This window comes from Pygoscelis adeliae, unplaced genomic scaffold, assembly GCF_000699105.1.
Source record: "Pygoscelis adeliae isolate BGI_AS28 unplaced genomic scaffold, ASM69910v1 Scaffold318, whole genome shotgun sequence".
In the NCBI taxonomy this organism is placed as follows: domain Eukaryota; kingdom Metazoa; phylum Chordata; class Aves; order Sphenisciformes; family Spheniscidae; genus Pygoscelis; species Pygoscelis adeliae.
The window spans coordinates 3,299,810-3,327,034 of NW_008825430.1; the positions used below are offsets into that span (position 1 = coordinate 3,299,810).

Sequence of the window (27,225 nt, forward strand, 5' to 3'; positions counted from 1 at the left end):
CGGGTGTTGGCGGGGTGAAACCGCACCGGCGGGCTGAGCTCCAACCCCTTCGCCGGTGCGAGCCTCCGGGCTGCTGGTCAGGGCTCTGGTCAGGGCGGTTCTCACAGGATCCGTTTCTAGAAGTGCTGTGGATCGTTTCTGGTTTTGTTTACGTTTCCACTTCTTCCCGTAGCGGTATGTTTTGTAAGGCCTTTGAGCTAATCGTCGTCTGCGTGAGAGTGGTAAGACAGCCCTGTAGTGATTTACTTTCTAAAAACAAACAAAAAACCCCACATACATGCGCAAACTTTTCTTGTAGATAGTAACATTATCATATATGGAATATCTAAACTGTGCCTTATGTGGCAGGTCTAAAAGGAACACAGTGCAAGGGAGCCAGAAGTACCAGCTCTCTAGAACAATACGGTGAATAACCTTTTATGGGTTTGGTTGTTTTTGGCGTCAGGCTTCGAGGGTCGTCATTCTTTACATGAACTAGATTTTGGCCTGATATCACTGGAATTTCAATATCGCTTCTAATCTCACTCACATCTTGGAGGGAAAATACATTTAGAGTAGACCTACTGTACATCAAAGCTGTTGAGATCTGTGAAGTTCTAACATGTTCGAAGCAGCCCAGGTCTGATACTGTTCTGTTTAAAAAAAAAAAATGCGCATGGGACTGAGTTCAATATAAAGCTGGAGGAATAAAGGCATACTTCATGCCTTTACTTGACTCCCTGTGAAATTCAAATAGTTTACAAGTTATAAATTTCACATTACCATAAAACAGCAGTTTGGTTTTTTTTTCTCCCCTAAGCCAGGCCCTCAGCTTCCAAACTACACAAATTATGACTGAATTTTCACAGGAAGATTGTGACCCTTTTGTACCTTTGAAGCATATAACATTTTATTGCCTTTTGGGGTTGCTACTGTTAAAATAATGACTTAATTACTCTGTATCTCTCCTTCTGTCAGCTATTTTCTTTTTTTCCCTCCAAAACTAATCACAAGCAAATGAAAAATCCCAGTCATTCTGTGTGGTAGAAATCTCAACTTTACATTTGAAAATAATGCAAAATTCTTGGTAACAAGAGTTTCAAATCTTACTCTTTTGCGTACAGTTGCCAGTCTTCCCCAAAACAGGTGTACAAAGGATTAAGCTGTCAGTGTGCAGGTGAAATGTACTACTTAAAAAAAAGTATTTCAGTAACCAGGTTTGCTTAGCACTCAGACTAATTTGGAGGGGGATCCTGGTCTCAACTTGCACACTTCCCTAAGTTTTTTGTATTGAGCGGTGGAACTGTTCAGTGTAACAAAGCTAAACTGGTCTATGTCCTTTAGAGTCACAACTTGTGGACTTCTTGCATTTCTGTCTCTGCTGATCTTAATATTTGTGTGGACACTTGTGAGCAGAGAAGTAGAAGTTTGTTTTAAAAAAAATAATCAGCTTTTAAGGCTTTCATGTTGAGTTAATCTTGTGCTTATTATTTTTTAGGCTTCTAGTTTTCTATTTATATATGGAAAACTTGTCTTTTTGTTTCCAAAACTTTATGGAAGTTCAAAGGCATTATTTTTCAAAAGGTAAAAATTGCTCCTCTTAATCAATGAGGATGTCTTTTTTTTTTTTTTTTTTAAGAAATTAATGTAGACATCTCTTTTTCAACTCTAGAAATCTGCTAGTGATTTCACAGGCAAGTGTTACTTAAATGTATAAAATGATTAGTTCATATAAAAGGTAAAGAGTAGAAATTGCTATTGTTTTTCCCCCAAGAAAATGTAAATTCATAGTTTCTGAGACTGTCTTTTCTGTGGTCTATAGCTGACTAACATGACGTTGCTTTGAATGTATTATTTGATTGAAATTATTTTTATTATTCAAGGAGGAGGGTAAGAGCTATATCTGCCTCCAGCTTGTTCACTGTCCCGTTGGTTTTGACAGATGAGTTTTGCAAGAAGGATTGCTTTTTAATTAATCCTCTATTTTCAGGAGACTGGCTGTGATCCCCAGACTAAGTGAAGTGTCGTCTTGTTTCCCAGATTTAAGAGTTTATGCCAGACTCGTATCCTCTGTGCTCTCTACTGGTTTGTAGAGCCTGTGGATTCCATATTTGGAGACCTGGCTCTTCCTGAACATCCAGGGGCTGTTTCATAATCCTTTAAGCAGGAAAGAGCTTAAAAGGCTAAAGAGAATCCATTGCTCTAATCCTAAAACTTAAGGAAGAACTCAGGTTTTACTAGGGGTTTCATTGGGCAGGAGTTTTGCGTTCGCAAATGGGACTGGATTGGAAGGAACTGATCTGACTGGAAAGCCTGATACTCTGCTCGTTCCCTCCCCTCTCCTTCCGCTCCCTCCAGTTCCCTGCATTGTTCCCCCCATTTCAGTTCATTACACGGCCACACAAGAATTATATTGCCACAACAGACAGGATGATGTGGAGGAGGGATGGCACAGAGGGAAGCTGGAGGATGCTTGAACCGGATAACGTGTTATTGACTTTGAATGTTTTAAATTTTACAAATACTTAGCCCGGAGGAGTGTCCACACGTTTCTCGGTTGCTAATCCTCTTTTAATCCACTTGTAAACACAAGGACCGTGAAGTTCATATCATATGAGTACTTCAAAATCTGGGAAAAAGTCATGGGAGGAATATGGATGTATTTTAATTTATTCCTCCCTGAAAAGTGCCCAAGCTTGAGTAAATAATATGTTTAGCTTCATGAAAGGCTACTTGCGTGTGCTCTTGAGTGCAAGACTGCCACTTACTCACTGTTTTGTTAATAACTATGCAGAGAGCTGAAAATACTCATTTCAGTTAATCAAAATCCGCGATCTTGCCATACATTGTGGTTGTAAAACTGAAATGCCTGTTTTGGCTAATTTTACACCAGAAACCTTCCAAAGTGTCAAAATGAGATAAAAACTAAGACTTCTGAAATGTGGGAAAAATTGTAAAGATAGTGGTGTAATTTAAGGAGGGTTCACAATCAATCACTTCTGACAGTCCTGTAGGACGTTTCCTTGTAGTTGTTCTAACTCGAGTGGCTAATGCTGGCTTTTTAAAATAAATGTGTGTGTAAAAGTACTTTTTAAGTTTCTCATTAACTGCAGTGAGATTTGAGCTAGACATTGATGTATATCTCTAAGTAGCATCTGTTTAGTGGATCACGTTTGTGTGGCTTTGTCACTCGATTCTTTCAGTTCAGTGGTTCACCTTTTTTAAAGTAACAATTCGGGCACCTTGATCCTCTGTTAGCATGCTAAATCACCTCGTGACAGTTACGCTGTCAAGAGTGCTAAAGAGTTTTGGATGTTTCATTTAATTCTGTTCAAAGTGTATAGTTTTATCAAAGTTGAGCTTTGGGCTGCTTTAAAAGAGAGGAAGCAAATTTCCTGCATTTTCACGTAAAAATAAGATTTTAAAAGGAGAGCCGCTGCTGTTGCTAAGTTTTTGAAAGACCGAGGGCCAGAAGTCTATTTTGTTGTTGTTTCTAGTGGATAATACCTGGTGACTTAATTAGTCTTAGATGCAGAGCATGTCTTAATACACCTATTTCATAGAATCATAAAACCATAGAATGATTTGGGTTGGAAGGGACCTTAAAGATCATCTAGTTCCAACCCCCCTGCCGTGGGCAGGGACACCTTCCACTAGACCAGGTTGTTCAAAGCCCCGTCCAGCCTGGCCTTGAACACTTCCAGGGATGGGGCATCCACAGGTTCTCAGGGCAACCTGTTGCAGTGCCTCACCACCCTCGTAGAGCAGAATTTCTTCCTTATATCTAATCTAATTCTACCCTTTTTCAGTTTAAAGCCATTACCCCTTGTCCTAGCACTACATGCCCTTGTAAAAAGTCCCTCTCCAGCTTTCCTGTAGGCCCCTTCAGGTACTGACAGGCTGCAATAAGGTTTCACCGGAGCCTTCTCCTCTCCAGGCTGAACAACCCCAACTCTCTCAGCCCGTCCTCATAGGAGAGGTGCTCCAGCCCCCTGATCATTTTTGTGACCCTCTTCTGGACCCGCTCCAACAGGTCCATGTCCTCCTTGTGCTGGGGGCCCCAGAGCTGGACGCAGTGCTCCAGCCGGGGTCTCAGCAGAGTGGAGTAGAGGGGGAGAATCACCTCCCTCGACCTGCTGGCCACGCTGCTTTTGATGCATTTAGCAAGTTTTCAAGTCCTAGTAGTGTTAAGCAACAAAAGTGAAAGAGCATTTGTTGTTCTTAATTGAATTTTAATTTCAGTCTTAAAGCAGTCTGGCACAAATTGTGAATAAGAATTATTCATGGGGTAAATAAAATGTAATTTGATTTACAACCTATTAGAGTTGATTTTTGTACATTATTATTACATTGAATGAAGTATATCAAGCTGTTCCGTAAGTTAGACTGTTTCAACTCTCACTTCTGGGGTGAATGTCGTATAACTTAGCCAAGTCTGATGTGAAAATTATTGAAGCACTGAAGCACGGATGCTGTAGCTTATTTTTCAGCTGAGTTGTTGTATTTTGATATTTGTAGTAGTTTCATAGTAGCATCTTGCTGAATCTTGACAGACGAAATGGAATTTAACTGAAGTAGCAAGACATGCTTGCTTTACTTACGATAGTGAATAAATCTATTATAGCATTATTTTTTTTTGTTCTAGATAAAGCAACTTATTTTGGAATTAGACTGGTAACATGAGTTTATTTTTCCTAATTTGAAAAGCAGCATTTGACATCCTGGGAGTTCTAATAGCATAGGAGGTATACAGCTATATATATAGGAGGTACAATAGTCTAATGATCCAACACAAGACTAATTTTTTTTTTTTTAATGTAGGGATAATGATGAGACAGCAAAAGAAGAGAAAGCACCTGTGAAAGAGAAGTACGTTGCAAAACCGAAGGCCATCCCTTCTCTTGGAAACAAGAATAGATTCCACCCCTATTCAAAGGACAAGAATGCAGGCACTGGAGAGAAGAAGGCTATTAATCGTAATAGAGTTTTTATTAGCAACATCCCGTATGACATGAAATGGCAAGCTATTAAAGATCTTATGAGAGAGAAAGGTAACTTATTCCTTATAATACACTTCACATAGAAAGGGGTAGAACTTAAATGCAATGTATATGTCCTTTGAGCCACACAGATGTGATTTGACGACTTTTTTTTTTTTTCTGGCCTTTACTTGGTACATCTATCTCCCTTCCCCCTCTTTCATCTGAGACAATTGCATTGCAGGGTAGGATGGGTAAATGAAGTGCTTACAATCTTCTGCCATTCTAGTGTGACAGTAGAGAGTATATGCATGACCTCATGACTTCTTTAAGAGATTGTGTTTCGTCTAGTTGTAGTCTTTGTAGATTTTTTTTTTTAAGGGCTATTGTATTTAAGCAACACATTTAGCGTGTTAACATGAATAACAAAGGACGTCTTTCAAAAGTTGTTTTGTATTTCTTTGGTGGAATCTGGCTGTGGAATGAACTTTGTCTGCATTGTCACTACTGCCATGACTGTTTGTCTGGAGATTTGTATTAAAAGCTTGTTACTATTGTTGCAGTTCTGATAGAGTAATCTTACTACCCCAAACGTTTTATTTTAAGTTTGGGGTAAAATAATGCTAATATATGAATTCTGTAAAAAGTTAGTTCTGTGTTTTCCTTGAAAAACTTGATTCTTCAAAAGTAATGCAAAGCACACTTGGCTTTTAGGCTGTGAAAAATGCCAAAACCCCCCTTCTGTAACTGCTGGTGTATCTGTTGTAAGGTGACGTGACTATTTGATTGGTTTATTTACTGAAACTTCCTACCTTAGAAAGTGAGTGGCTTGCTGTGAAATATTTGATGTGTAAATTTGGTTATTATTGAAGGCAAACTTATGATTGAAGACATTCAGGTAGAAAGTCACCTTAAAACAGGTGTTGTGAGTAGGATGATAAATGTAACACTTTCCAGTGAACGTTGACGTTTCATTTGTTAGGTTAAGGGACTGTGTATATCTGAATTTGTTCACCAACTATATCATACTGGCCAAAATATGATCTGTAGTATGAATTAGGTTAAATATAGTTGTTTGTTTTTAGCTTTTGAGAATGTGGCTGCTGCATATTTCTGAAAATTAGCAAAATTATATAGCCATTGACAGGAGGTACGTTGGTCTGGTTTTGATTGTTGGTGAATAATAGGTGCTTCTCTGTAGAGTTGTGCACAGGGGCACAGTAAAGAAAGATACTGGTGTTTAAATGCATTGTCTCTTGGTATTTTCCCTTTGTATGTCTTATGTAGTTGGTGAGGTTACATACGTGGAGCTGTTTAAGGATGCTGAAGGAAAATCAAGGGTAAGTGCCGTGGGCAACAATCTGCTAGAGGTTTAAAAGTTCCTCAGCAGTTTTATTTTTGTATAATACCTGTACCAGTTATTGGAAAGTAAGTTTCATTTTTACACTGATTTTCATTAAGATAGCCTTGAGGATTTTGTATTAGAAGTAGTCTGACACTTTCATGCAACTCAAACTAGCTGGCTGTAAAGGACAAAATACTTCTGTAAACGTTAACAAATGGCATTTACTTAATTCTTCTTTTTAGCCAACATCTTTGTTTTGGTACAAATCTGTTTCATATAAAGGACGTTCAATAAACCACTGATTTCATTTAAATTTTGTTAGCGTAGTATTCTCTTCTTGGGGCCAATGAGTATAAAATGTTAGCTAAGAATATACTGTTTGAAGTGCCTGATTTGACAGCTTTGCAGGGTTGGTACTCTAAACACTGGATTAATGTTTTTGCTTTCTTAAAACTAAATGGATGGAGATGGTTGGTAGCCAACAGAGTGCCAGCAATGAGGCACTAAGAGTGAAGATTGTTAAAGCTCCTTTGTCTTCTTAAAAATAGTCAAAAGTTTGGCCAATAGTAGCTCTGAACCTGCAGCGAGAACATGAGAAATGCAGGTTTGAGTCTTAACTGAGGTTGTATCAACTGTTGTAAATGACTTTCTTTAACGCTTGTTAAAACTAAAACATGCTGTCAGCTTTGCTTTACTTAAAGCAATCCTCAACTCTGTGCTTTATTAGAAAGATTCTGGTGCAGTCAATAAGGTTATCTTCTTACAAAGTAATTTCTCAATTATGCTAGTAATACTGAAGAGGTATGCAGACTCCTTGTTCATCGTACTGGTATACTTGATGTAGGTAGATTTGAATTTTGTAGTCAATGGGCAGCTTTTAATGACACGATGAGTGTCTTGATTGGTTTTTGGTTATGTTTTTGGGTTGTTTTTTTTCTTTCCACCCTTTTCCCCCCACCTCCTCTCCCCAGTTGTCCTTACATGGATCTGTGTGGCATTTTTCCAATTCTGGTTTGGCTCAAAGAGAATAAAAGATAATGTATTCTCTTGCTTTTGAAAGGTATGTATGTGGAGAAAGTAGGAGAAATTCAGCTTGGCTACCAGTAAAGGGCATGTATTATGGATTTTGAAGCTGAAAATAACTTGAATAGTCGTTTAACAGTGAGCTGGGATCTTTAACTGGAATCTTAAATGCTCTATCACATGTGCTGACTGACTTTTTTTTTTTTTCTCTCTTTACATATGATGACAAATCATCATGGATGTAGGGTTGTGGGTAAGTTTCTTCTTCTATATGTGTAGAAACACACTACTATCCAAACATTCTGTTAATGTTAACATTTTAAACTTTATTTGTTTTGTTCCCTCGAAGTGTGGTTGAATTCAAAGACGAAGAATTTGTTAAGAAAGCGTTAGAAACTATGAACAAATATGATCTTAGTGGAAGACCCCTGAATATTAAAGAGGTATGGTTATTGCTGTTGTTTTTAATTTGAAATGGTGAAGATACTGTAACTACTGAGATGACAATGCAGTGTTTTGAGCATCTTAGCCGTGTAATTTCCAGTTTAATTTTTTTATGACATTTTCTTAATGGGCTAAAGTGCCTGTTGGCTTGCAGAAAGTCTTACTGTTATGCCAGGTGAACTGACCAGAAGTGTGTCCTAAAGTCAAAATAACCTAATACTGTTTTTCTTTAAAACAACTTTAACTTCATATTCTTACCTTAGTGTCATCAGGTCTTTTCCAACCTAAATGATTCTATGTTTACATTGCTTACCTGCTTCAAAATATGATGCAGAACAAGCTGAGTCTCAGACTACTACATATGTGCAAAAATGGAGCTGGAAGTAGAGAACTTGTGCTGACTGGAAAGTGGAATTAATGTCAACATTTCTATTGTAGTGTTGTAGTATATGACAGTGTCTGATGCAGTTCTTTTTGTCCTGTTACAACTTTAGTAATGGTATTAATAAATAATTAAAAAAAACCTAATTAAATTAATTCAGTTCTTGGAAGAAGGTGCTAGACTGACAGTCCTTTAGATTGAAATCTTTTCTACTTGTCCATAGGCTAGGTACAGCATGTGAAGTGGCAGTGCACGCTTCCTCAACAAGTGCTTTGCCAATATGCCTCAACCCTCATCTGAAAGGACCCACCTCTAGAGGTGAGGGAATTAGGTCTCCATGCTAATTCAGTTCTTGATCCCTCTGACATGGACAAGGATATTAGTTGATAATTTTGATGGGTTTATGTAGAATTTCAAATAGTACCTTTTTGTTTGTTGCCAGTCCTCTTATTGATGATTAAGTTGGCTTTATTTTTGCCCATGTTTCAGGATCCCGAAGGTGAACATGCTCGTAGGGCATTACAGCGTGTAGGAGGACAGTTTCCAGGAGGACATGGACCTGATGTGGCACCTGGAATAATGAATTTACCACCTTCTATTCTCAATAATCCAAACATTCCTCCTGAGGTTATCAGTAACTTGCAGGCAGGCAGGCTTGGGTCCACTATTTTTGTTGCTAATGTAAGTTTAAAACTGTATTTTATAACTGTAATATTTGATCTTTGTAAAACGTCTTATGTTCCTGCATAACTCAGTTTTAATATAAAGAGGAAATTGGAAGTGTTAGCTCACAATTAGTATATTCAACTAAAAACGCTGGATATATATTCAGATTTTGGACATGAAAGATACGTTAAACTCTTGAGGCTGACATGCACTTTTAATTACCGCACAGTCATCTGTTGATTTGAAAAAACATACATCTTTTCGCTATCTGTTTACAATTGCACTTCTCTTTAATTAAATATATACTTCAGTTTATCTTGGTAGTTACTTCAGACTAACTTAAACTGTTATATTTGTTGGAGGTGCTTACTTTCATAAGTTCTTTATTTGCACAGAAGACTACTATGTCTGCAAGGGGACTTGTTGGGAGTACAGCTGCTCTTGACAAGAACCCACCCATTTCTCAATGTTAGTATGTTAATTAAAGTAAAATACATATACGTAGTATAAATTGTTGCTTTTAGTTGACATTTTTGGACTCGGTTGCAGTGTGTGTATATTACAAAATCCTGGCTATTTACATATATTAAGCATTTTGTGAAGCTGAAGAGTTACAACAATGCAGAAAATCTCTTCAAATGCAATGGCAGAACAGAAATGTGCACTGAAATCACTAATGTATTTCTGTGTGTAAGCTTGACTTTAAAGTTGGCTGGAAGAAACTGAAGGAGGTGTTCAGCATTGCTGGAACTGTAAAGCGTGCAGACATCAAAGAAGATAAGGATGGCAAGAGTCGAGGAATGGGAACGGTTACCTTTGAACAAGCAATTGAAGCTGTTCAAGCAATATGTATCCTTGGTTTTGAAAAGTAATTGATCAAATGTGGATTAGTCTTTCATGGCTTCTGATAGCGTAGTTTTGCAAATGGTGCTTATTTGCCTTGTAGCTAGTATATAGGGACTAGAGTGTAATACTGTGCGGATTACATTTTTAATGGTGACTGAGTTTACTGCTAGAGTCTAAAAAGGTGCTTCTGCTGATGTTGAACGAGCTTAAAATATGTGGGAATGTGACGTGTGAAACTAACTTTTATATACCTAACAGCTTGTATAGTCTCTACTGGCCTTTGAACTGGTATTCTAAAGATTAGGTAAGGAAAGATAAGACTGCTAAAAATGGTGCAGAAATAAAATAAGTTTTTACAGTGATTCTTCTGAAATAGTTAAATTCTGTAGTTAGAGTCCTTGACTTGCATTTCTTCAGCTATGTTCAATGGACAATTCCTGTTTGATAGACCCATGCATGTAAAAATGGTAAGTTGCTTACATTTCTTTCTACCTTGCATGTCTCTGCCAAAACATTGGAAGGATCATAGCATAACATCCTTGTTTTTTGTCAGGATGACAAATCAGTTCCTCATGAAGATTTCCGTGTTGCGGACAGCAAAACTTCACAATTACCTCGTGAGTTGCACACTCCGTTTTCTACTCCTTGCACTTAATATACGTTGATACAGAGTCTTGGAACAGTTTAGTAGTACTTTTGCTTACTGTGGTCTGTTTATGATACAGAAGAAAATCTTTCTTCTGATGATACTTATTTTTGTTTTCAAGGTGGTCTTGGTGGCATTGGTATGGGACTTGGACCAGGTGGACAGCCCATCAGTGCAACACAATTGAGCATGGGTGGTGGAATGGGGAGCATGGGTCCAGGAGGTAAATCCGTGTTCTTAATTTTTAAGTTTTACAGAGCTTTAAGTTTAAAATTGTCATTTCTGTGTTTGGAAGAATGACATAGTCTTGACAAAGCAAGCCTTGTGTAGTGTGTTTTTGAGATGTTAACTGTCTCTGCATTTTTTTAAAAATCCGTTAGGATATTACCTGTCTTCTAAATGGTGTTTGTCTTTTTTGGTTTAAAGGTATGGGAATAGATGGTCCAGGATTTGGCGGAATGAATAGAATGGGAGGCGGTACGTGCAGTGAAGTTCTTTGCATTAAGTGTTTTTTTTAATATTGTATAGAAAACACTCTTCCTTATTTTACAGGACTTGCTGGATTTCGGGGAATGGAAGGAATGCCTAGTATGGGAGGATTTGGAGTCAACCGAATGGGAGGTAGGTGAACACTGTTCCTGTACACGTATTAGTTTGCTAATATTTGTTTATTAAAAGCCCTTCCTTTAGGGATGGGTAATGTAGATGAGTTTGAAAGAAATACAGTCTGTGGCATGAGTGGAGGTGTAGGAACTGGCATAGGAGTTAAATATTTAATAGGTGCCTCTGACTTGTGCATTAAACCCACTTCTATTTAAACAAGCAGCTGTGAAACAAGTGGTGTATGCACATCAGCTTAGATGTATATAACAGAATATTTCTGTTTTTTTTTGCTTTGTTCTCTACAGAAATGTTCCGTGGTGGAATGGGAGGAAACATGGACAGAGATTTTGGTCGTAGTGACATGGCATTGAACCGTGGTTTTGGAGATTCTTTTGGAAGGATGGGTATGGTTACTGTTAAATTTCCCGTGACAAATTGCAACATAGTATTGCAAGAGTTTTACTAGAAGAAAAATCAAGAAGAGACCTGGTTTCATTTGGTCATCTTCCTCTGTCCCCTCTCCCCCAGCCATTATTATAAGGATGTAATCTGAGTGTTCATGATAGCCATCGCTTAGGACGCAGGTTAAAGTGTGGGGTTTTTTTTCCATCTGTAAAATGTAAACAAAGTAGTGATTTGAGGAAAGCATTTAGCTTTATACTGTTAACTTTGTGAGGTATTAAGTCTTTTGGGTATTAAAGCATATGCTTCTGGTAATCCTGAGCAAGCTGCCCATGTACCACCTTTGTAACTTCCAGGAGCCTGCTTTTGCAAACCCATGCTGGAAGATTGTTTTTTACCACAAATCAGGTAGCATTGGATAGGAACGGTGAATTTTGGTGCCCTCTGTTTTCTTCCTGCCTTCTGAGCTCAAGCAGTTCAGAATGGAATTTATTGGCCTCTTCTGTAACTGGGCCAGCTTTGTTTTGTTTATAGATGATGTCTTGTTGACAGAGATTTCATTTTGTTACCTTTGGGTTCCCTCAGATGAGATACTCTTTTGTCTTAAGAGGCCTGGAAGAGCTTAACAGCAGAGGCTTCTTGCACTTTGTTACTATACTGTTACCTGGATGAATGCGTTGTAGGAGGCAGGTTTTCTTCCCCCTCCTCCCCGTTTTTCTCCCTTTCCCCCTCCCTTAATTCCCCACTGTGAAAGAGAAGAGCTGCTAAGAGCATAAGGTTCATCCGGTCTAAAAGTTGATTTTTTTTTCTTTCCTTTTTTTTTTTTAATTTGGGCAAGTCATAACAAAGGGTAACTCGTGTGTGCTTCTCTTGGAGCACTGGTAATTGTGTAGAAGTGATAAGAATGTAATAAGCTTGTCAGTTGAGTTAGTCTTAATGTCTTGGAATTAATGTCTTAGAAATCAAGTGTATGCTTTCACTCTGTCTACTTGCAACATAGGATAAACATCTGTTTCCTGAGTGCAAATCCAAAGCCACTTCAGTTATAAATGTTCATGCACGCAATAGACTTCCGAGTCTTCTGGTGACACACATTGGTTTTGAAATGCATGAACATGGCCACTGTGAGAAACTGATGTGGGAGTCATTCATTCAGTAGATCCAGCAAGCTTCAACTTACAACCTCTCAGCAACCTTACCATTTAAATACTGTTCTGAGAACCAAGATAAGAGTTTCCCAATTTATCCTTAGATAATGGAAGGAAATTCTAGGGATTTACAAATATAATAGTTAATAGATACTGGGTTTAGTCGGGGAAGCCCCTAGTGTACTCCTATTATAATATTTAGGTTAATGGTATCTTAAAAGGAAATGCTGTGAGTGCATTTGGCTTTAGTACCCTGCCAGTTTCAAGGAGGGCAACTTAAGACAGTGTTTGATTGGGCTATGGCATCAAGTAGTGAAAATGAGGATGTTTGATTTGCAGCAGAATCCTTGGAGTTGCCATTTAAATTGCCAAAATTTTGAAGTATCCAAAAAATCAAAGGTTATGTCATAGAGCATCTGAGCATATAACTTTTTGTTGGTGAAAAGCCAGTGGGGCAAAAAGTACAGGTAAAGGATGTTTCTAAGGTCAGAAACAGCTGAAATCTTGCTTATTAGGGTTATTTGAGCTTTCAGGTTGTGTGTGTTTGGGGTTTTTTTTTGGTTGGTTGGTTTTTTTTTTTAAAGTGCATCTTAGACTGTTGGGAAGACTTTTTTTTCCTCTCTCTTTTCCTTTTAAAAGAGAGCAGGTGTAACTGGGATGCACTCACAAACAGCTAAGGTTTTCTAGCTCTGGAAAAGTGGGGATTTTTTTTTTCTTCACAATGCTATTTAAGGGCAAAAACCAGTCATGTTGACAGAAATCTCAAAATTTGACTTGGTGTTTCATTGCAAGATCCTCTCTGGCCTAATGAATAAGTATTAAGATATTCCTCATATGCAAACTGTTGGCTGAAGTACTGGGAGTAATCCTGCTGGTGTTGAAAACCAGTAGTTTTTTTAAACAGGCTAGTCCATATTTTTTTGAGGTCTTGGTATGGCTATGACAGCATGTTGTCTGAGAGGAGACAAATACTTCCCACAAGAGACTGGTAGCAAACAATTGTTGCTGTTTTGAACTGTGGAGAAGACGAATCTAATGAAAGACTCAGCAGTGATCTTTTTTTAGATATTAAAACAATGGTGTCTAGCCTGAAGACAACGGTTATTGATCTATTTTGCCATAAGTAAAAACTGAGCTGTTTCTTTTTAGGTATGAAAATCCAGCAAGAAAAATGCAGCTGACAGTTCCGCTCTGTTCTGCAGTGACAGGAATGTAGTTCTTTTGAGCTTCTACAATTCTAGAAGCTCCCTGGGGATTACTTTCCTGAATATTAGCACTTCAGTGAAAAGAACTGGTTTTACCCCACTCTAGAATCAGTCTCTGATACCGTTCTGGAGATTCCATGGTTCTGCCAAATAGCTTTTATTAAGTATCAATTCCCTTTCTCCCTTTTTTCCCACCAAATTCCATCAATTCACTCTTCATGTGCAGTAAAAAAAGACATTGGGAGAGCTGCTCCTAGCTTTTGCACAGGTTTCTTAAAAATGGGAGAAACTAGGGCATTTCTGTACTGTGAAGTTCAAATAAGATGCACCTTCTTCAGTTTTGAGGCTGTTCTTCCCAATGTGGGAAATGGCTCATTCAGTTTTAAGATGTTTGTGCTGCTGGCAGACTGTCAGAGGGGAGAAAAGCTAAAAAGAAATCAGAGTAGCTTAAATCCCGTAATAGAGAAGGAGGAATTAATGTTACTTACTAGATGTTTCCTATTCAGTTTGAGTAATAAAGGCACAGGTTAAAGGGTTCTGTAGAAAAGAATTGCCAGGTAACATTGAGATCAGTGCACTTCATCAGCGTGTGCTTTGTTGTTGTCACTAACTGGTGGTTTCAGCGTATGTCACTCTATTATTTTTTTCTGTTTAGGTGGTGCAATGATTGGTGTTTTTGCAGGAGGAATGGGAGCGCCTAGCATGGGCCCAGTAAGATCTGGAATGAGTAGGTTAACTTGTTTCAATAGAATGTAAATGCATCGGCAATGTAATGATATGGTGTACGTGTAATTGTATCGGAGGATTTTGTTGTAGTGTAGTGTCTTGCCAGTGTTGGAAGAAGTAGAATTCTGTTGCATGTGACTGCAAGTCTAATAGTTTTTAAAGCTGTTTTGTTGAGGTAAAAGTTCAGAGGAAAACTTGCTAATACAGTCTTTCTCTTAATCTTAGTTTTGAAATGTTTTTAACTTCTGGTTTGGAGGGAGAAGTGATTCAAGTAAACTTGTGTTCCAGAAAAAAAGACAGTTATTTGTGTGAACTTCATGAAGCTGGACTTCAGTAATCTCTCATCATTGAAATAAAAAATCAGCCTTAAACTTCAGATTGTCACTCGGTTTGTGCAAAGCTCCAATACTGAGTTTGTATTGCAGCAAATGTCTGAGTTCCTCAAGCTAGAGCAGATGAGAAACTGAAATCTTGCTAGTGGCAATCTTGAGAGGCATAAGGCTTAAAGAGAAGGTCCCTCATGAATGATCTTGATGGTTTTGCTTTACATTAATTTTTAATTATGAATCCAGGAAGATTATAATAGGATATTTGGATGCCTTTGATCCTAGTTTGTTATGGAGTATACATGAATATATTTCATTGCAAGTATCATAGGAAAGTCCATGCTCTTCACAGTACTTGCAGTAACATCTGTTCTCTGCAAAATACACTTTCTCTAGAAGATTGTGTCATTAAGTGTGGCTGCTTTAAGTAAAGCTGAATGTGACTGCAGGAAGCAAAATAAACAATGGTGTATATGGTCAATTTACCTGTATCTTAACATTGTCACAGTTATTTACTTGATCTCTTTGGTGCAGGGTATCAGATTTTTATTAATTAAACTAGACAGCCTTTAAATCTTAATTCTTTACTTGTATTCAACACTTTACTACATTAGATTGTGTGACTAATCGCTTGATGCAGTTTGTTTTTTACTTTTATTTTGTAACTGACACTTTGTATCTTCTAATATTTTGACTTAAAATATTAGCCATGCTACTAGATAAATCACTGTGTATATACGAAGTTATGTTTTGTATTACAGCAGTTTTATTAAAGTTATCTTTCTCCTGACACAAAAGAATTTTTTTTTTTCCAAAATACTTGTGCATTTATTACTAAAAAGAGATTTTTATTTTATCCTCCTTTTCCTTCTCTGTGTAGGTGGTGGAATGGGTGGTATGAACAGTATGGCTGGAGGAATGGGAATGGGGATGGATCGGATGAGTTCTGGTTTTGATCGAATGGGACCAGCTATGGGTGGAGGCCTGGACAGGAACATCGATATCGATCGAGGATTTGTGCCCGGCCCAATGGGAAGTGGCATGAGAGAGAGATTAGGCTCTAAAGGCAACCAGATATTTGTGAGAAATGTAAGCATTTGAATCCATAGAAACCATGAGCTTATTTTGTGTGCATGTTTGATTACATGCTCTTGTTCTCTTTGTAATATTTTGTTATTAATAATGCTTTTTTATTCTAGCTTCCTTTTGACTTGACCTGGCAGAAACTAAAGGAGAAATTCAGTCAGTGTGGTATGTATATGAATCTTATCCCTGCTCAGCTCCATCGACTTCATGTTTTATACGGTGTTCGTTAGATAAGGACAGGAAGACAAGGTTGTTGCCTTATCCTGAAGAAGAGTCTGGCTAGCCTAATCTTTCTTACTTCCCCCACCTTTCCTGAGTTATATAAATAATTTTTAGGCATGACATAACACATGAGGCCAAGGTACAGTATGGGCTATGTTGGCTCTGAGTGCTCATCTGCTATAAACTTTAACCTATTCCATTAATAAAATTACTCTTTGAGCTTTTTCTTTTTTGAAGCAGGTATTATGTATCCTCTGGCCAACACAGAGTATGTAATGTAGCATTTATTTTGAGACAAATGCATGCAGGGGCCTGGGCCTGTCCAAGTTATGCATTACTTCCAGAAATGGTGCTGCATCAAATCGGAGTTAGTAATTTTGCCAAAGTGGCAGATTGTTTTTTATGCAAATAGATGATCCTGATTAGCATATTTGCAGGCTGTAATGCTTCCCCTTTATGTTAAGAAATAAAGGCCCTTTTTATGTAAGATAAAGGATTGCTACAAATATCCAGTAATTCTTTTTATCTAATTCAGGAAAGTTGTCTTTTCACAGAAGTGAATGAAAAATTAAGCTTGGGTGTAGAAGTATATGATTGTTTTGTTTTGAAAACGCACTTTCAGAATGGAAAGCTTTAACTGAATTACAGATGGCTTTTCTTATTTTGCAGAGACAGAAAAGACAAATAATTTAAAATATACTACTGATACCTAAGACAGTCTTCATACAGCTATTTGCAGATTTGATATAAATTAGAACTCGCAGTTCAACTATGAAAAATTTTCAGGTGTTCACATTTTTTTTTTTGTAGCTGGAGGATATAGCGAAACAGGCGCTCTCTTTTTTTAAGCCTTAGCTGCATGGGCAACTTTCAGATAGTTCAGAAGGTTTTGTTTTTTTTTTAATTATCTCCTCGGCAACTAACACATGTAGTAATTATGTTGAATTGTTTTTAAGAATTATAAGCACAAATATAAACAACAGGTTGTATTCACACCAGTATCGTAAGGAAACATAAAGACCATGTCTCCGTATGTCCCATTTCTTTCAGTGAAAGGCCAGTCTTCTATTATAAGATATTTGAAAATAAAAAGCTATGTATATTAGAGAAAAGTTTCTTGTTCCTAGTGGCATTTGGGGGCTCAGGAGTGGTGTGCAACAACATACCGTAAGCAAAAACTCACCAGCTTCAGGCTTTGAACATTCTCTGAGGTACCAAGACATTTACATAAAAACGTTGCCTCATGTGCCGAGTGTCCAACCTCAGGAAAACACTGGAGGAATTGACTAGCGCATGCTACTTTTCCACCACTCCTAACCTGGTAACTTTACTGTTTTAGAGGCTCTAATTTTGCTCTGCAGCCTCTTTACAAAATTGCTTGGTTGTTGTGATTGCTTGATGCATTGCTGTGATGAACGTGGTAGACTGGAATGAACTATAATTCAGTTAACGCCTGTCAGTAGTCACACGACTTCTGGCAGTGTCGGTAAATGAAACGCAAAACTTTCCCTTAGCCTTACAGGGCACTTTGTTTCAAACTTGAGGTCAAATGCAGACATGCTTCATCTTATGCTAGTGCGAAGGAAAGATTTGAAACAGTGGATCTTAATTTGGATTCTTCACTGCTGTTTTGATCTCTGTCACCTTCCCTGAATGAATGAATATACCATCAGTCTGAAAGCGCTAATTTCCTATGTCCCCCTAGATTATACTTAAAAATGCTTTTTTATCACTTCTGATGAGTTCTTTAACTTGTTAGTGCACTGAAGACTTGAAATAACTGCTGTTTAACTTATTTATTCAGGTCATGTAATGTTTGCAGAAATAAAAATGGAGAATGGAAAATCAAAGGGCTGTGGAACAGTCAGATTTGACTCACCAGAATCTGCTGAAAAGGCCTGTAGGATAATGAACGGCATAAAAATCAGTGGCAGAGAAATTGATGTACGCTTGGATCGCAATGCATAATTTAAAACTGTGTTCAGGAACATTCCTATGTCTGTTTAGCTTCTCTATCCTAGTAAGTCATTTTTAGTAACATTGTATGCTTACAAAAGCTGTAAAAAGGAACTTTTAAATCCCACCAGCCTTTAACAGTATAGTGTTTAATATACTGTGATACTTGTTAACTGAATCTTACTATGTTTGGTTTTTAAAGACAATTTGCCTGATTTTTGTTGTTTTTTTTAGAGGCACTGAGCACCTGCAGGTCCCTGTAGACCGTGGAAGCTTTGGATGCTCAGCGCCTTTGGAAAATTAGGCCAAGTGTCTCTAGTCATTCAGTTTAAATGAATGGTTATACTGTTTTTAATAAAATAAGCCATTTTCTCTGTTAATCTCAAGATTGCATAGTGGGATTTGTTTAGTGTTTTCTGATTTTTATTTTTTTTCCCCCAGCGTGTATCAACATTGTAATGTAAAAACTAGATGTCTTTTTTTCAGAATTTTGGTTTTATATGTGCGTTGTAGTCATACTGTAATTCTTGACTTTAAAAGAAAGGGCTCCAATTAGGCTGTGATGTTTTTGTTCTACATAGTATTACTTTAATGACATGACTTAGTTCTGTAAATAAGATTTAGAGCCCAATGGGAGTTTTGATTTTTTTTTTAATTTTATTTTATTTTGACTAAATGAAGAAACTGATCTTTCTTTCCTGCTTTTATTTTTTCATCAGTATAATCACTGATTAAAACTAGTTACCACAGACCCTTGTAGGATTGTTCCCTATGATGCCAAGTTCATATAAAATTGATAATATAGTAAATACTAAGTACAGTACAAGACAAATTGCTCCCAATTTTTTATCTATTTTCCAGCCGTTCAGGTGAACTGCCAGAAAAATAAAAACAACAGAACAGATAAGGGAAATGGCTGTGTATGTCAAACCACCGCTGTTCACTTCTATGGGTCCTGATGTATTTATGAAGGCAGTTTTTATAAACCAGGGTATTCCCAAACAGAGCATATCAAATACGTTGGATCCTACAATGTTAGACATAGCCATATCTCCATTTCCTGTAAAAGAAGAAATACAAACAAGTCTGCTTAATTGTATTGTATGAAATTGCCAAACTGTTTTGGAGGAACAGACTGTCAGCCCTCAATTTCTCACGGAGTACCCTTTTCAAACTTTTCATTGAAAGAACTATAGTCATGATTCTACAAAACATGGTTTTGGGTACCACAAACATTAAAAAAAAAAAAGTCTCCCTAAATCACCAGCATCTGCACAGTTGCACTTAAAATAAGCTAGACAGGCTATTATAAAATCCAGCCATGTTCAAAATACCAAGACCTACAGTTGTGTTTTGCAGTAAAACTGGTAACACTTGATCAACAACAAATCAAACCAATCTAGAATGCTTCTCTGAGATACTCTGAGAGGTTTTTACATGTCTGAGCCACAGCTTCTTCAGGTAAGCTATTTATTTATTATTAGTAAACTTAAGCTCTAGAATCTGGAGCAAAAATTTTGAAGTTACTCCTTGAATTTCTGGAAATATTGACTAGAATTCTTTTTTTCGTAGTACCTTTTAAACACATCCATTGGAATGAGCCTGAATACTAAAATCTTTACCTTTTCGAGCCACCAGCACACTTGCAACTGTATCTGGTACGCTTGTTCCTGCTGCTAGTAATGTGAGACCCATTACTGACTCTGGAATTCCCAGTGTTTCACCTGCAGTTGATAAATAATGATAGAAAATGCAAGTATGTTTTTAGTTGAAGTTTCATCCAAAGAAATGGCTTTGGACTTTGCTGGAGAAAAGATTAGTAATCATACCGTAATTTCAAAAGGAATCTGTCAGCTAACTTGACTAAATATGAAGTGACTGAGCCATGAAGTAGTTAAAAACAAGAACAACAACAAAGAAATATCATCCTGTCCTTGTTCTTCAATCAAATAAAAATGAATAGTAGTATAGTAACCACCTTAACAAGCTTCTCAAAGACCCGAGTGGAATGTCTCCAGCGGTCAAGACGATACCAATTACGAATTTTTTCTTTCAGATACAGTAGAAGTTTAAATATCTAACAACTTACTACTCCTTTTTTTTCCCCTCAATTCCTGGAAAATATAATAGTCATCTTTGGTTTTGGGCATCTCATCGTTAGTGCTCAAAAGTCCCATGAAGCAATAACTCTTATAATCACCCACTCCTTAAAGGGGGAGGGGAGGAAGAAAAAGCACATGAGTTTTCTTGGGGAGGAGGGTCATTAAGGTCATTACTACAATACTGTCTCAACTACGTGGCTTTATCATTTCACTCTAGTTAGTTCTTTTGTTGGATTTGGAATAATCAAAATGCAGAATTTTTCTATGACTTCTAAGTGCAAGTAATCCTTTAGAAGTGTGAGTTTCTTTAGGTAAATACTGGTTTAAATTAAGTAAAAAGTTTAACTTGTTATTAAAACAGCAGCTTATTTTTCCCCACTGTTTTTTTAGCCCCACGTGTCCTGTAAGCGTATTAATTTCTCACTTAAATACAGGGATTCAGATCTTCAAACCTGTTTTAGCAGTTGCACCATTCACAAACGTCAATATGCTGAAGTATGATACCTCTATTCAAGCTATTAAGTAATTAGTTTTTCTTAAACTTTTTTGTTCACTAAAAAGTATCTTAATTTTTTTTTTGGTTGAAATCTGAATTCGTACTTGCAATATTTGGACACCAATAAGAACAGTTTTCTTAAAATAAGAGGCAGTACTCTGTAAGCTAGGTCAGCAATGCTTGCCTAGTACATACCAGCTTAGTCTTGATCAGCCCAGTAAATTTTTGTTTGTAACTATTTGTTGGTTCAGAGGGGCTAACATGATCTGTTGCAGAATTTGTACTGCTATTTATTCTTCCATCACTCCTAATGTAAGAGATTTGTAGGATGAGGGACCAACAAGATCAGCATTTATAAACCATCCAGGCTGGAAAATAATGGTTCATGCCAAGCAAACCAAGGTGAAACATGAATGAACCAGCCTTATGTACCCAACAGTAGCTTCTAGCCCTCTGAAGGTTGTAAGATAGAATCTAAACTCAGGTGAATCTAATTTTTATTAGATAGATTTATCTTCTATTTAATGTGTAGGGTTTTTTCTGGCAACTGACCATAAAGAGAGAATGGTCTTATTTTTCTAGCCTTTAGTTAATTTTGTGTATCAGTAGCAATATCTTGCTATAAGTAGTCAAATTTTCTTTGCTAGCAACAAAAAGGTGTACTGAGTTAGGTTTGTTCTTGACCATCAAAATTTAGTCCCCGGCTATGATACCTTTGTGACATTCTGATAGGCTGCTTATGCAACGATAGAATCTTTGAGTCACCCTTTATGAAAGAACCTGGACTTGAATATAATGTGTGTGTAATTTTTAACGTTTTAACGTGTAAATAGAACATATTTGACCTAGAAGTAGTGGGCCAAAGACCCCCATACTGCTTGTGATGACTCTTCAAAGTGGACTAACACTAATACACTGTTTGAATCTCCAGTGTACCTGCTTTCCTATGAATTAGTGCTTTGTCTAGTAGAACAGCAATAACTTTCATCTGAATCCTGTTTCAAAGGCGTCTAGCATTCAGACAGTAAACCCTTGCTCTTTAGGTACAAGTGGAAAATTATTTGACCAAGGAGTGAACCTGGTGGGTGTTATATCCAGCGATCGACTAGTAATTTCTCAAAGGTTTACCAAACGTGTAGGTCTGTTTCTGCACTGAACAAGGAGTTTACTCATTGAACTTCAGTTGAAAACAAGTTTAGGATGCTGAACTAGCAGAATACTTGAGTAGGATTAGTGAGCTATAATGTGGAAATGGCAAGCTTTGTAATGTTTCTTTCTTGTTTAGAGATTTGTTTTCTGCTTGTTCTTAAAATTAAAAACTGGATTTTTCTCAAGCTGACCGGAGAAACAGTGAAATGAGGAGACCTTTAATACCTTAAGATATTTTTAAGAGAATGTTTTTACTAATTCTTACCCCTTCTGTCACTTAAATGCAGTTCTTTTACTGCTTCACTTTATGATGCAGATTTGTAAGAGGTATACATACACACCAGGAGTGTTTAATAAACACATGATGCTATAGTTGAAATAAAATAGTACAAAAATTTGGGAGGGTTTTTTGGCAGTTGATTTAATGCCAAATCTCTTATTATAGTGTTCATGAAAAATACAAGTATAGAAATAATGGATCTTTTACAGAACCCTGAACCTTTAATTCCAGTCTTGGTGGAATCCATGTTTGTCAGACTTCAGCTTGACGAGTTTATTGCTGTGTATCTAATTGTTTCATTTCATGAAACTGTCTCTTTTTTAGACAGTTTAATGAAACTGTCTCTCTTAAATACAGGCTGGGTTTTGTAGCTATGTAAACAAATTCTCATTTGTGTGATAGTAAGCAGTCTGAAGCAGCTAAACTCAGAAGTGGTTTTCATTAGATGGAAGAAGGTGGCAAACTAAGCAGTCAAACATAAGGTTTTGTAGGTTTTGTTTGTTGGGTTTTTTTACAGCAAAGTATGTGTTGCTAAACTGTTAATTGCGGAAAGGAAAACTCTTCACAGGGAGAAAACTGTTTTTTCAGTGATTCTCGATTGGTTGATTCTGTATAGCGGCAGCACTTTAGGTACCTACCTGCTATTGTTATCATCCATACAAGAACGTAAGTTATTGCAGAAATCCATGCTGCTGAAATTAAAAATGTCACCATGAACCAGTTCCTCCAAAACTGTCTTCTGCAATCTGGTATAGTCAAGTAGAGTAGTGTAATAATAGGAAGGGATAACACCCACAAAATTCTCTTCATATCTGCTTCAGGCACAGTGAAGACACTTGAATGATCTGTTGAAGAAAAAGTAACTATTTTAAATTGTAGCATTAAGCTTGAATCCGTAGCATACAGTCATGTTGCTGGCCTCTACTTGTGAGAATACTGAAAAAAGGTAACAAATACTTCCTCGAGTTCTAGCTGTAGTCTTACCCAGTACCTACATCACACTGGACAAAACTCTGAAATCAAATGTTCTTTATTACCATGTCACTAGGAGAGAACTAAGGTGGATGAAAAATGAACTTTTCTATAAAGGTTTACACAAAACGTTAACCAAGAATAAGTACCAACTGCTGGTTTTTGTCTAAGTGAAGAGGAAACTGATGATCTGTGGCCACATCATAGCTATTCCTTTATTTCTGATACAATGCACATTTTGAGCTATGAACCTGCCATTGGCATAAGAAAACAGTCTATATTAGTACAGTACCAGTGTGTCTTTCAGCTGATACTGCATTTTACAAGCAGTGTTGCTGGGAAGTTTCAAATGTGCACAGCAAAGACTGATGGAAGTCTGCCGTTAGAGTATGACACAAATGAGCGACTACCCTAGCATTCCTCTAGCAACTGACTTCATATAAATACCACCACTCTGATTTTGCTTAATGTTATATTCCAGGGAAGAATAATGATTTACCTAAATACTATGCTGGAGTTCTTTTGTGAACAAAATGTTATTAATATCTCGGAATCTACTCTTTATTAGAACTGACGCAGATGGGCACGCAGAGGGCTAGAGACAACTGTAATAATACTTATACCTTCAGAGATTTCATCAAGCCCATGCATGCTTTTTGAAAGTTGAGAGTAGTCCAGCTCATCTTGAAAAATTCCGCTGTCCGTTCTTGACTGTTGACGAATTAGAGGTCCACTCTCTTCCCTCCATCCAACCAGTGGCTGCTGCTCAGCATTCTCTTCCATAGCTTTTGTAAAACACGTACAGCAGGGACTGAACTTTTTCATGAGGTATTGGTTGATTTTAATGTCAAAACACAGTACCAGGATATAACACCCGTATATCAATAATAAGGATGCGCTTTCATACCTAGAATGAAAAATATATTTTACATAACATGTAATCTAAAGAAACCCGACTCTTTAACTCGTTAAAATGGCTGGTGTAAGGAGACGGGGGTGGGGGGTGGGTGGGGGGCAGAGAGAGAGAGAGAAAATTTGCATGAGTAGCAAAAGGAAAACACACAAAAGCATCTATTTGGAGTTGTATGGCCGGTGTCATGGAAGTTCATGAGTGTCTCCGTGTCTTTCAGCAGTTTGATTAATTCCCCTCCCCTGCAGAATCTTGTTTGTGTATTGTATAGCTGCATGTTTTCCAGGGGATCTTACTGATTGAACATCGTACTGATGTTTGCGAAATTGGGTCTTCATGTCATGGTTAAAGAGAGGGATAGTATGCGCTATTTTGAGTTAGAAACTCCGGAGACTTAGTGCTGGACCTGACTGACTTCTTGAGGCAACAGGAGTTTCAGTGTTGATGGAAGAGTGTTAAAACTTCAGAAGCTCGTGATCTGCTTCTGGCAGACAAATGTTTTTCTTAACAGTGATGCTATCAAAGGAAAGGCTTAAAAGGAGTAAACGATGAAGACTAATTGCTATGCCAAAACAGTTATGATAGAAATTGTGAAGTCTGTACAGACAAACCTATGCAGATCAAACTTTATAAATATGCAGGGTTTGAGTGTTTAGGTAATAATATTTACAAGGATTGTGACTTTCTATGGTTTTTAAAGCCAGCAGGATGTTTATTCCTGTTAGTGAATGGCGGTTCAGGCTACTTGAATTTTGGGTTTGTTGGTTTGTTTGTCAAAACACTGTCTCGCTAATCGCCAGTCAACATGAATTCAATGCTACTTGTGCTCTTACCAGTAAATTCTGTTGTCAGATATCATCGCAAGGACCGCCGCTACGCTAATTGTATATGCCAGACAGTCTCTAAACAGCGGCCAACAGGATAGCCTCGAAACCTGCAGATCACAGATTCATTTACTTTTCTTAAACTTGTCTGTAATACTTTCACTAAGTGCTGTAAATGCTGCATCAATATGTTGTTTCTATATTATGTAAAAATTTAAGATTCTTAGGAATGACTTAAGTATGATATTTAACAAGTTAGTGTTTTTAAAAACTTTCATAGCAAGTTACCTTAAAACTGATTACATGCTGGTTTTGCTACTAAATAATAAACTTGACAGTTGTCATAGTAAGTCTCTCTTGGCTTTTGTTGGCAAATCAGAAAGGATAACCATTTGGCTCTTAGGAGCAGAACTATCAAAGTTGATACATACCATGCTGGAAAACAGTCCACAAGCTGCAGAAATACCGAGAAGATTATAAACTGCTGATCCAAGGATGGTGCTGACGCCGATATCTCCCTTTGTCACGAAGACTCCTATAAGGAAAATGACTCTCTGGTACGTTTCAGTTTGGCATGCAAGGAAAAGAATCCTAGATTCTGAGGAGTCAAAACATATATCTCTTACCTAGAAAAGCAGTGACAAGCTCTGGAGCAGAGCTTCCAGCAGCCATAAAAGTTGCTCCAGCAACATCCTGAGAGAGGCCAAGGCCTGAGGATAGAGCAAGAGAATTGCTTAAAGAAATAAATACTTCAGTAGTCTGTACCCATTGCTTGCATTAGTATATAATGTTAGAAGCTACTACAGTTTAATTGAATGAACTTTGCTTGCTTTCATACAGTTAATGCATTTATTTGAAATCGGTAAAACAATATATTGAAAACATAGCCTCATTTATTGGGCTAACTTATTTCTAACTTCATTACAGAAATTAGTTTAAATACCAGAAAAGAAGTACTGATAATGCAAGAGATTTGAGCATGATCTTAAAATGTAAAATAGGCATACGTATGCGGGCTTTAACTCTGTTTCATATGGGTAATAATTGTGGGGAAAGTCCTTGGGAGTCTAGTGTGATATTGCTACGTGATCCATGTCAAGTCTGTCTATCTTCCAGGGAAATCCATGCTACTGTGTCTTCACATACCAGAAACACTAGTTAAATTCAAACCAGTGCTGCGATCTTAAAATCAAATTTTCACTTCGTTCGGACAGTGTAAGAGCCTGTGTCTTGCTTGAATGAAATGAGATTTTTGTTCTGGTAAGTTGACTGTTTCTGAAATGTAACTCAGTCTGTGGATCAAGTTCTGCACGCTGAGAATGGGGACATACGGCTAACTATGGAAAAAGTCTGACAAGCGCTTATTTATCATCAATAAAAAAAAAAATACCAGCTCTACAGCAATGTTTAAGCTTACATTTTCTGTAAGTGTTCTGGTCTGGAGAATGTTTTCCAGTATTCAGGGATGAGTTTCCCTAGGGAATTTTTTTAATTCTTGGCAATGAGTTCGAAGGTGAACTCTTGGCCAAGACCATCTCTGTAATTCAGTGGTCTGCTGAAGCCAGGGGAACTATGACAGGTTAATTAGACTTCACAGAACGGTTGTAAGCGTGGTATTCCTTTCCCTCCTTGGTCATACCTCTAGTATGTCAACAGTAGCTCATCCTGATACTTGGTCACAACTTTGGGAGAAAGGCAGAAACTTGAGCGAGGTACTTAATTGCCATGTTTTAATATAGGGAGAGTTTTAGTTTCTTGGTTTGGTTCCCCCCTCTCCCCCCTTTTTTTTTTTCTTTTACTAGTAACCTGGACAGATTACTGCTCACCCCAAAGTTACAGTGTCAGCTTACTTAACACTGAGGAAGTTTTAAGATTTTCCTCCAGGCGCGAGGAAAGCCAATTTTAAATGAATAAGTATTCAGAGTATAAGCAGAGTATGTTTTTTCAATATAATAATGATACATTGTATCAAATTAAATATTGTATTGATAAGTCGAACTATGCACGGAGACTCCGAACTTACTTGAGTTTTGTCTCCAGAGCACTCTAACTTTGAAGCTTTTTTAAAGAGAATGTTCTACACCAAGCTGCTTCATTTTACAGGAGAAAGATGATGATGTTCACTTACATTCACTGATGATCTCTAGAGAAGGTAGGAAGTAATCATCGCACACAATGGACACGGCCAAAAACATGTAAAGTATAATTAAGAAATAGATAACGATTCCTCCATCCTTTCTCTCCTGCGGTGTAAAAAATCCTTCAGGAAACTCCGACGAAGCAGAAAGGACACAGCCCGTCCTGTTTCCTGAAAAATCGAGCGCAAAGGTGTTACGCACCCTGGTACCGTCCCGTTTTCCAGGCTGTAGGCGTCCTGTGCATTAGAACTGTCAGTGGAGGATGGCTTCAGCGGACCGCTGGCTTTCAAATCGATCTGCTTTTCATTTAGGGACAAGGACGGCTGCAGCGATGTCACCAAAACGCTGCACACCTGGGGAAAAGGGGGTA

General features: G+C 37.5%; 2 protein-coding genes across 2 annotated transcripts in view; one reads left to right on the forward strand and one right to left on the reverse strand.

Annotated features, from left to right (window-relative positions):
- Positions 1-18,364, forward strand: part of MYEF2 (myelin expression factor 2) — a 23,361-nt gene extending 4,997 nt beyond the window's left edge. Inside the window, exons 2-17 of the mRNA XM_009330992.1 lie at positions 4,801-5,030; positions 6,246-6,298; positions 7,572-7,579; positions 7,676-7,769; positions 8,642-8,833; positions 9,514-9,667; positions 10,082-10,131; positions 10,218-10,281; positions 10,432-10,533; positions 10,737-10,787; positions 10,863-10,931; positions 11,219-11,317; positions 14,324-14,395; positions 15,601-15,809; positions 15,920-15,971; positions 17,833-18,364. Of these exons, the coding sequence (XP_009329267.1) occupies positions 4,801-5,030; positions 6,246-6,298; positions 7,572-7,579; positions 7,676-7,769; positions 8,642-8,833; positions 9,514-9,667; positions 10,082-10,131; positions 10,218-10,281; positions 10,432-10,533; positions 10,737-10,787; positions 10,863-10,931; positions 11,219-11,317; positions 14,324-14,395; positions 15,601-15,809; positions 15,920-15,971; positions 17,833-17,996 (1,663 nt within the window). The 3' untranslated portion in view covers positions 17,997-18,364. The remainder of the gene's footprint in view (positions 1-4,800; positions 5,031-6,245; positions 6,299-7,571; positions 7,580-7,675; positions 7,770-8,641; positions 8,834-9,513; positions 9,668-10,081; positions 10,132-10,217; positions 10,282-10,431; positions 10,534-10,736; positions 10,788-10,862; positions 10,932-11,218; positions 11,318-14,323; positions 14,396-15,600; positions 15,810-15,919; positions 15,972-17,832) is intronic.
- A 339-nt stretch (positions 18,365-18,703) lies between these two features.
- SLC24A5 (solute carrier family 24 (sodium/potassium/calcium exchanger), member 5) lies at positions 18,704-26,912 on the reverse strand. Its single transcript, XM_009330950.1, has 8 exons — positions 26,846-26,912; positions 25,344-25,427; positions 25,149-25,252; positions 24,727-24,827; positions 23,607-23,890; positions 22,650-22,856; positions 19,607-19,708; positions 18,704-19,044 (listed from the first exon to the last, which is right to left on the reverse strand). The coding sequence occupies exons 1-8, from the start codon at positions 26,910-26,912 to the stop codon at positions 18,722-18,724; spliced, it is 1,272 nt and encodes a 423-aa protein (XP_009329225.1). The 3' UTR covers positions 18,704-18,721.
- Between the last annotated feature and the right edge of the window lie 313 nt (positions 26,913-27,225).